The sequence below is a fragment of the Brassica rapa genome, unplaced genomic scaffold (genome assembly GCF_000309985.2).
Source record: "Brassica rapa cultivar Chiifu-401-42 unplaced genomic scaffold, CAAS_Brap_v3.01 Scaffold0735, whole genome shotgun sequence".
NCBI lineage: Eukaryota > Viridiplantae > Streptophyta > Magnoliopsida > Brassicales > Brassicaceae > Brassica > Brassica rapa.
Window position 1 is genome coordinate 37,626 of NW_022610675.1, and position 9,769 is coordinate 47,394.

The 9,769-nt window shown below is 42.8% G+C and overlaps 1 protein-coding gene across 1 annotated transcript; it reads left to right on the forward strand.

Annotated features, from left to right (window-relative positions):
- Positions 1-3,659: 3,659 nt before the first annotated feature.
- On the forward strand, positions 3,660-4,121 carry LOC117130862 (predicted GPI-anchored protein 58; the record flags this gene model as incomplete). Its single annotated transcript, XM_033283465.1, has 1 exon — positions 3,660-4,121. A coding segment is annotated over exon 1 (462 nt), but the record flags the coding sequence as incomplete, so codon positions are not given.
- Between the last annotated feature and the right edge of the window lie 5,648 nt (positions 4,122-9,769).

A 9,769-nucleotide genomic window follows, 5' to 3' on the forward strand; every position in this document is an offset into this window, starting at 1 on the left:
TTTCTCTAAGATCTTTCAAAAAAACTTTCTATCTTTCTCTCCACCCTTTTCCTCTATTCTCTCAAGAGAAGTGTAAAGATGTCGAGCAAGAAAAAGATTGCGAAAAAAGGGTCTTCGTCCGCGAGTCCTTATGAAGAGCTCGTCGTTCCGAAGATGGGCCTCACTCGGTGCATCCTGCCGAGAACGAGGCATGGTGGGTTGCTCATTATGGCTCGTTGACCCCTCCCAAGGAGAAGCCGTTCCCGGTCCTGGTCCATCGTGGAGTCGAGGAAGAGGATGCAAGCAGGACTACTGACGAGTTTCTCGCGACGATGCGATCGTTCTACCACATCCCGGATGCTGTGGAGTTCCGGGTTCCCTGCCGCGGGGAATGTGCTAACAACCCCCCGGAGGGTTACTTTACTTGTTATGAGGCGTTCGTAGTGCGTTGTCGCCTCTGGTTCCCCATACCCGAAATTCTCGTCCGAGTGTTGGACCGTTTCGAAGTTGCGATAAGTCAGTTGACACCCCTTGCCATTCAGCACCTTATTGGGATCCTGATCCTAAGCTACGAGCATGGCCTTTCCCTTTCCGTCGATCATTATGAAGCGCTTTTGAGGCTTCAACTTGTCAGGGGTACGGATAAGCATAGGTTGGTCCCTCGGAAATTTATGTCAGTGGTTAAGAAGTTTATTTCGAACTTCAACTCGTGGAAGAAGTTCTTTTTCTTTGTCCGTATAGACGCTGCATCCGTCGAAGAGAGTTGCATTCCATTGTTCCGGAGGTTGCCGAATGATCATCCCTTCATCAACCCTTTTGCTCCGTTCCCCGAGGACATCATTTCGGTGAGGGATCTTCTCAGGAATGGTCCCTGTAATAACCCTCACGAGCCAATAAATTTTTGGTCAAGAAAAATCCCACTCGACCAGTTTTTAGTTGGTTCGACCATGATTAATAGAAATAAAAATCGACCCGGTAGATTAATTTCTCGACGGGACTGTCTTGTGGTTGAAAGACCTTCACTTGATAGTTTGGTCGAGTCTTAAATATTTTGGTCGAATTTTTATTAAACTGGAAGAGATTTTCCGAGAACAAGACGAGAGCCAAAGACAAGGAATATTTAGTTAAAAATTATTGTAAATTATCAACCAACTGCTACAAGTAATTTTGGACCAGACTCATGTCTTCCACCAGCCTGCTTGCTCAGTCTTTAATCACATGACTTGCACCTGCCTGCTTGCTTAGCTTCTTCAGTAAATGGCACATGACAATCACAAGCTGCCTGTGTGCTTGCTTCCTCCTTTAATTATTTATGATTGGCTGGAAACTACTTCATGGGAAGGAAAGGACAGTGTGCTGCAGATGATGAAGCAGGTTGCCAACTGTCTTCTCTTAGCCATGCTTTGTTATGAGCTAAACCCTCAGGTGAAGCAACCACAGCTTGTATTTAACCCTCCTCCAGCTGCTTCCCACGTTCTGAAACCTACAGAAAAACCTAGAGAATTTCAGAGAGAAAGAGAGAAAGAAGAACAGAAAAAATCAGTGAGAAAATTAGGAAAATAAATCAAGAAAAAAATTCTTGGTGATCTAATCTTCAACCCTAGACCAGTCTGTTGCTTTGAGAAATATCAGAAGGTGAGATTTTTAAATAAAAACCTAGACCTAGTTGAGTTCAGATCATGATCAGACCTTGATCTTTCTCTTTGATCAGTCCAGCCACAAGCTTACCTTGGAGAAGAGGATCAGCTGAGGCCATCTAGTCCTTTGGTTTGTCTTGGTAAGCTTTGGTCTCCTAGCCTCAGTCAGTATCTGATCAGAACAGTTCATGGCTACCTTAGATCTTGGTCGGATCAGTTGTATAAGTTATGATACAGTTCAGGTCTTGTTTAGTTTCGGTTTGAATCCATCTCCTAAAACAGTTTGCTAAGCTGTTATGGATTGATTGGAGAAACGAAACTAAACTCAGTCTGATCTTGTCTTGAACTGTTGTTAACTGAATAGAACTGAACTGATCTGATCTGGTATGAAAGGAACCGAGCTTGAACTGATTTGATTTAAGTTGTTTAGCTTGAACCGAATTGTCGGATTGTTGATGTTCTGAACCCAACCTTACCCTGTTTTGATCAGCTAAGGTGTGGAGCTTTGCTAGTCCCATCCTATCCATTCAGTCTCTTGGTAAGCCACAATCAAGTGAGTCAGATGAGATGTTGAGTTAACCATAGTAACCGATCAGAACCTTGTCCATTCTCAGGTCCATTCAGCTTTGTTCAAGAGGAACTTAAGTCTTGTCCAAGCCAGTTTCAAGACTGTTCTTTAGGTGAGTCTAGACAGATGTTGAGATAGATCATGAATGAGTCCTTGATTAAGTTAGTAAAGTGTCTGAATATTTAAGAATGGTGTTGTGTTTACTCATGGTAAACACTTACACTTAATGAATAATTTTAAAGTGAGGTTAATCCTAATCTTAGTACTTGTTCTCAACTACTAATCTTAACTATGAAATAATCATGGTTTTGATTATGGATTAATCATGGTTTAATTAAGAATTAATCTTGGTTTAATTGAAAATTAATCTGAGATTAATTGAGTACTAACCTTGGATTAATTAAGTACTAATCTTGGATTAATTAACAATTAATATGAGATTAATTAAGGATTAATCTAGGATTAGTTAAGAGTTAATTATAATTAATTAAGGATTATTTTGGAATAATTATGGAAGTAAAATCATGTGAAGTCTTGTTATATTCACTATCCCTAAAGTCCCCGCATTACCGTGACTTGGTCCTGCGAACGGAACAAGGTCATGAAGACACGATGATGGGGTAGCTCCCTGGAGACCGTGTACTGCATGACGATGCAGTGTCGGATTGTTCATACCGGACATTCGACAATGATGGTGATGCTAACTCACTAGTCTCGGTTAGCCTTAGTGGTTTCTCGGGTCTAGTATATATATTGTATTATATGAGTATGGTAACGGGCGGGTGTTGTGGAAGTGATGTTTAAAATAAGAATTCACAATGATGATCGATATTAAAGTATAGTACTAGTACTTTCATGATCATGTATATGCATTGATAATTTCTTGATTGTTATTGATTGTGTTGTGATTCTAGATTCACTGAGTAAACTAGTTGCTCATGACTCATTTGTGTGTGCAGGTAAACCTTAGGCGGGAGACACTTTACTTTTTGGACGGAAGGAACGGCCAACCAGCGGTAGTATTTTGTTGTCCTTGCAACGTACCTTTGTAAGATGTTTAAAGTAAATAAATAATGTATCAAAGATGTTTATAAATCACGAGTTCTCATATGATATTAGTCCTTGTCCGGGACGAACTAACTATTGAATATTGCTTTATCGGGTTGAAAAGCCTAGAGTAATATCCGATAAGAACCTCTGTGTTCTTTGGTTGTTGGTCTAAGGCGATCGGATTTATTTCGAGAACCTCGGGTCGACCATCAGGGAACATCGACCGTGTCATTTCCGGTTATCTACGATCGGGGGTGTCACAAAGGTGGTATCAGAGCATGGTTATACGATGCTTGAATGGGACTTGTTTCAAATAATTTTCGAGTCAAAAATGTGTCGCAAGGATAATTAGGATATGTTGGTTTGTTCCTTCTTTTAGAAATAGATAGACCTGGGTAGAAACTTACCATGATCTTTCGTTGCAGATGCCACCGAGAAGAGCACTCTTTGGACGCCGTGGAGGTACAAACCTCCCAATTTCGGTTTCATCATCTTTAGACTCTTTGCCGCCATCTACTCCGGCACCACTTCCGACTCCTAGCTTTGATGCTACACCTCCGGGCTCTAGCTTTGAGACTGACCCGTCTGAAGGGTCATATGATCAGACACCGGTGCACATGCCTTTGTCTCCAGACCCGTACTTTATGGACATCGAGGTGGATGTGGTACACGATAGTCCAGTGCACGAAGATCATCCCGCAGCTCCTGCATCTCCTGCCGCTCATTTTCCACCAGCCCCTGCTGCACTTATTCCGGCAGCACAACCTGGACCAGCTCCAACTGATCCAGCTATAATAGCACTTCTAGAACTGATGGCTGAGATGGTGAATTTGCAACATCAAGCATTGAATGCACAGCGTGAAGCACAGCGTGCTCAGCCAGCTCCAGTACCTACCACTTCTCATCCGGGCTTTCTGAAGATAGTCATGATTATGAAGAACTTGGGGACGAAGCGTTACCAGGGAGGCACTGATCCCTTTGAAGCTGATGCATGGCTGCACAATCTCGAGCAGAACTTTGCTGCAACCCGTTGTCCGGTAGAATTTAAGAAGGACGTGGCTGTTTACTATCTGGAGAAGGACGCCATCAGTTGGTGGTTATGCGTAGAGAGGAACTTTGGAGACTTCAATCTGAGTTGGGCTGACTTCCGTACAGCGTTCGTTCGAAAGTACTTCCCACCGGAAGCCCGTGATCGATTGGAGATTAAATTCATGGAGCTAGTTCAGGGAGGATTATCTGTTAGGAAGTATGAGGCAGAGTTCACCCGTCTCAGGAAGTATGTCCACTATGGTCGGGAGGATGAGATGATGATTATCCGTAAGTTCCTTCGAGGACTTAACCCATATATCAGGAGCAGACTTGAGGCAGTAGAGTTTCATAGGCTTGCTGATCTTGTTGAGCGTGCTGTGAACGTGGAGGAGGCCATTGCTGCTGAGAGAGCTTCTTCTAGCCATTCTGCACAACCTAGACGTCCATCAGTTCAAAGTCAGCATCAGCCACATTCTCCTATGTCTCGAGGACGAGGAGGTAGAGCTTTTCAGGGAGGTCATTCTGGAGGTCCTAGACATAGAACCCCGACTTGTTTCACTTGTGGCCAGCTGGGCCATGTTAGGCGAGATTGTCCGAACGTGGTACAGTTCCAAACGGCTGTACCATCTCACATTACTTGTTTCACGTGTGGAGAGAGAGGACATTACGCGACATCATGTCCACACACTCATCTCGCTCAGCCTGTTGTTTCGAGTGCTCAACCCGTTGTACCAGTTAACCCACCTTTACCCTTACCTCCTGCTAAGCGTCAAGCCACTGCTGGTAGGGCTTATGCTTTAGAGTTACCAGGACCATCCGGACCACCTCAGGGTCCGATTTCAGGTTTGTTTTCCTAACCAATTGAGTGTTGCATAATTTTTAAATGATTGGTAAATTGGTGATAAAAAAAAATAGTATAAAAGTTGTTGAGTAAGTAATTGATGGGAAAGTCAATTATTGTCAGCGACTTTGCTTGTGGGTGGAATATCCGCCCACATCCTTTTCGATTCGGGAGCAACACATAGTTTTGTAGCTCCCGAAGTAGCATCATGATTCGATGGAGAATTCACTAAGGTGAATTTATCCATTCCCGTTCTCCTGGAGATCAAGTTCTTGAAACTGAAGGTGATTGGCTGTCAAGTTACCGAGCTCACCTTGATTGTGGTCGAAGGAAGATTGTTTTCGAGAGAGATACCCAACCCCCTTTAGCTTACCATGGCATAGTACCAAGTGTTGGAGCGTCATTAGTGTTAGCACTGAGAATTGAAAACCTTTTGGAGAAGGGTGAAGAAGTATACTTAGTGACCTTAGTTGCTGGACCAGTAGAAGACGAAAAAGAGCAGAACATGGAAGAAATACCAGTAGTCAGAGAATATGAGGACGTGTTTAAGGCATTAGACGGATTGCTGCCGTCTAGGAGTAACCCCTTTAGTATAACCTTAGAACCCGGATCCGCTGCAATAGCAAAGGCACCATACCGAATTGTCGCTAGAGTTGGAGAAGTAGCCTATAGACTAGAACTTCCACCCGATATGCCTATGCATCCGGTATTTCATGTATCGATGCTATGTAAGCATATACCAGATCCAAATATGGTCGAGCAGCAGCGACCAGAGGACTTGCAACCTAACCTCACCTATCCTGAAGGTCCTTTGCGGATAGGCGAGCGTCGTATCAGGAAATTGAAGAATAGGGAAATTTTGCAACTTGAAGTATTGTGGGGAAAGCGACAGAGAGTTGTTATAACATGGTAGGATGAAGATAAGTCTGAGCTGATTACCCATAACTCTTCTCAGATAACCCAATCGTCCAGTAAAGGGTGTACACTTGTATTTTGAGAATTCGGGACGAATTCTTTTAAGGGGGGAAGAGTGTAATAACCCTCACGAGCCAATAAATTTTTGGTCAAGAAAAATCCCACTCGACCAGTTTTTAGTTGGTTCGACCATGATTAATAGAAATAAAAATCGACCCGGTAGATTAATTTCTCGACGGGACTGTCTTGTGGTTGAAAGACCTTCACTTGATAGTTTGGTCGAGTCTTAAATATTTTGGTCGAATTTTTATTAAACTGGAAGAGATTTTCCGAGAACAAGACGAGAGCCAAAGACAAGGAATATTTAGTTAAAAATTATTGGAAATTATCAACCAACTGCTACAAGTAATTTTGGACCAGACTCATGTCTTCCACCAGCCTGCTTGCTCAGTCTTTAATCACATGACTTGCACCTGCCTGCTTGCTTAGCTTCTTCAGTAAATGGCACATGACAATCACAAGCTGCCTGTGTGCTTGCTTCCTCCTTTAATTATTTATGATTGGCTGGAAACTACTTCATGGGAAGGAAAGGACAGTGTGCTGCAGATGATGAAGCAGGTTGCCAACTGTCTTCTCTTAGCCATGCTTTGTTATGAGCTAAACCCTCAGGTGAAGCAACCACAGCTTGTATTTAACCCTCCTCCAGCTGCTTCCCACGTTCTGAAACCTACAGAAAAACCTAGAGAATTTCAGAGAGAAAGAGAGAAAGAAGAACAGAAAAATCAGTGAGAAAATTAGGAAAATAAATCAAGAAAAAAATTCTTGGTGATCTAATCTTCAACCCTAGACCAGTCTGTTGCTTTGAGAAAGATCAGAAGGTGAGATTTTTAAATAAAAACCTAGACCTAGTTGAGTTCAGATCATGATCAGACCTTGATCTTTCTCTTTGATCAGTCCAGCCACAAGCTTACCTTGGAGAAGAGGATCAGCTGAGGCCATCTAGTCCTTTGGTTTGTCTTGGTAAGCTTTGGTCTCCTAGCCTCAGTCAGTATCTGATCAGAACAGTTCATGGCTACCTTAGATCTTGGTCGGATCAGTTGTATAAGTTATGATACAGTTCAGGTTTTTTAGTTTCGGTTTGAATCCATCTCCTAAAACAGTTTGCTAAGCTGTTATGGATTGATTGGAGAAACGAAACTAAACTCAGTCTGATCTTGTCTTGAACTGTTGTTAACTGAATAGAACTGAACTGATCTGATCTGGTATGAAAGGAACCGAGCTTGAACTGATTTGATTTAAGTTGTTTAGCTTGAACCGAACTGTCGGATTGTTGATGTTCTGAACCCAACCTTACCCTGTTTTGATCAGCTAAGGTGTGGAGCTTTGCTAGTCCCATCCTATCCATTCAGTCTCTTGGTAAGCCACAATCAAGTGAGTCAGATGAGTTGTTGAGTTAACCATAGTAACCGATCAGAACCTTGTCCATTCTCAGGTCCATTCAGCTTTGTTCAAGAGGAACTCAAGTCTTGTCCAAGCCAGTTTCAAGACTGTTCTTTAGGTGAGTCTAGACAGATGTTGAGATAGATCATGAATGAGTCCTTGATTAAGTTAGTAAAGTGTCTGAATATTTAAGAATGGTGTTGTGTTTACTCATGGTAAACACTTACACTTAATGAATAATTTTAAAGTGAGGTTAATCCTAATCTTAGTACTTGTTCTCAAGTACTAATCTTAACTATGAAATAATCATGGTTTTGATTATGGATTAATCATGGTTTAATTAAGAATTAATCTTGGTTTAATTGAAAATTAATCTGAGATTAATTGAGTACTAACCTTGGATTAATTAAGTACTAATCTTGGATTAATTAAGGATTAATATGAGATTAATTAAGGATTAATCTAGGATTAGTTAAGAGTTAATTATAATTAATTAAGGATTAATTTTGGAATAATTATGGAAGTAAAATCATGTGAAGTCTTGTTATATTCACTATCCCTAAAGTCCCCGCATTACCGTGACTTGGTCCTGCGAACGGAACAAGGTCATGAAGACACGATGATGGGGTAGCTCCCTGGAGACCGTGTACTGCATGACGATGCAGTGTCGGATTGTTCATACCGGACATTCGACAATGATGGTGATGCTAACTCACTAGTCTCGGTTAGCCTTAGTGGTTTCTCGGGTCTAGTATATATATTGTATTATATGAGTATGGTAACGGGCGGGTGTTGTGGAAGTGATGTTTAAAATAAGAATTCACAATGATGATCGATATTAAAGTATAGTACTAGTACTTTCATGATCATGTATATGCATTGATAATTTCTTGATTGTTATTGATTGTGTTGTGATTCTAGATTCACTGAGTAAACTAGTTGCTCATGACTCATTTGTGTGTGCAGGTAAACCTTAGGCGGGAGACACTTTACTTTTTGGACGGAAGGAACGGCCAACCAGCGGTAGTATTTTGTTGTCCTTGCAACGTACCTTTTGATGTATATTTACTTAAAACGTTGTTGGGCGATAGGCCATAGGATAAAACTATAACACTTTGTCAGATGTTTAAAGTAAATAAATAATGTATCAAAGATGTTTATAAATCACGAGTTCTCATATGATATTAGTTCTTGTCCGGGACGAACTAACTATTGAATATTGCTTTATCGGGTTGAAAAGCCTAGAGTAATATCCGATAGGAACGTCTGTGTTCTTTGGTTGTTGGTCTAAGGCGATCGGATTTATTTCGAGAACCTCGGGTCGACCATCAGGGAACATCGACCGTGTCATTTCCGGTTATCTACGATCGGGGGTGTCACAGTCCCTTCTTCTGGACTTGTTTTACGCCGAAGAGGGTTCGGAAGGCACTGAGATTCGTGCAACCCGGTCCTCGGTCCTGCTTTGGATGCGGACACGGGAAGCGACTCCGAACCCGACGACCAGAATCCCGTCGAAGCTCCGACAGCTGCGCCGGAGTCGAGCTCTTGGAAGGGAAAAGATGTCGATCTTGGCGACATAGAGTTTTCGATGGATGACTCTATGCTTCCAGGATGGGATCCGAACCTTGCTTACGACGACGGGAGTGGTTCGAGCGAGGCCCCTATTCCGGATTTCGATGATTTCTTTGCTGGGCTGACATCGGGTTTCGATGCTCCTCCTCCAACGAAAGAATCGGCGAGGCCGAGAGTCGTTGCGGAAGGATCTCGCATCATCAATGGGGTTAGTTTTTTTTTGAGAATTTTTTGGTGATTGTCCCATGTATATATTTATAACATGCCAATCGATTTTGCAGGGCCTGAGCTTGCTGGGCTCGGCCATTGAGGCGGGCCATAGAGAAGCCATGGTCTACCGCTTCAAAGCGGAGAAAGCGGAGCGGGATCTTGCTCGCGTGCAAGGCGAGATGCTGGAGCGAGAGGCGCAGCTTACTCGTGATCATGCGCGGGCTGTTCGTAAAGCGGAGAGGAAAGGCAAAAGAGAAATCGTCGAGGTGATGAAGACTCGTGCATCTCAGTTCCAGGTTGAGTACGGGAACCTCAAGAATGCGTTTACCTCGGTGGGTGACTTTCGCGAGTGCCGTGGTTCGGTCGGAAGTCTTTGGAGGATGCGAGCCGATGACTATGTGTTTGAAGAGGAAATGAGCTTGATGAAGAGTGGGATGAGTGACCGTGCCCACGCTGAGGCGCTTATCCCTCCGATTGACGAGAGGATTCAAGGGTTCTGGGATTCCATCCCGGTTTCCCCTGATACCG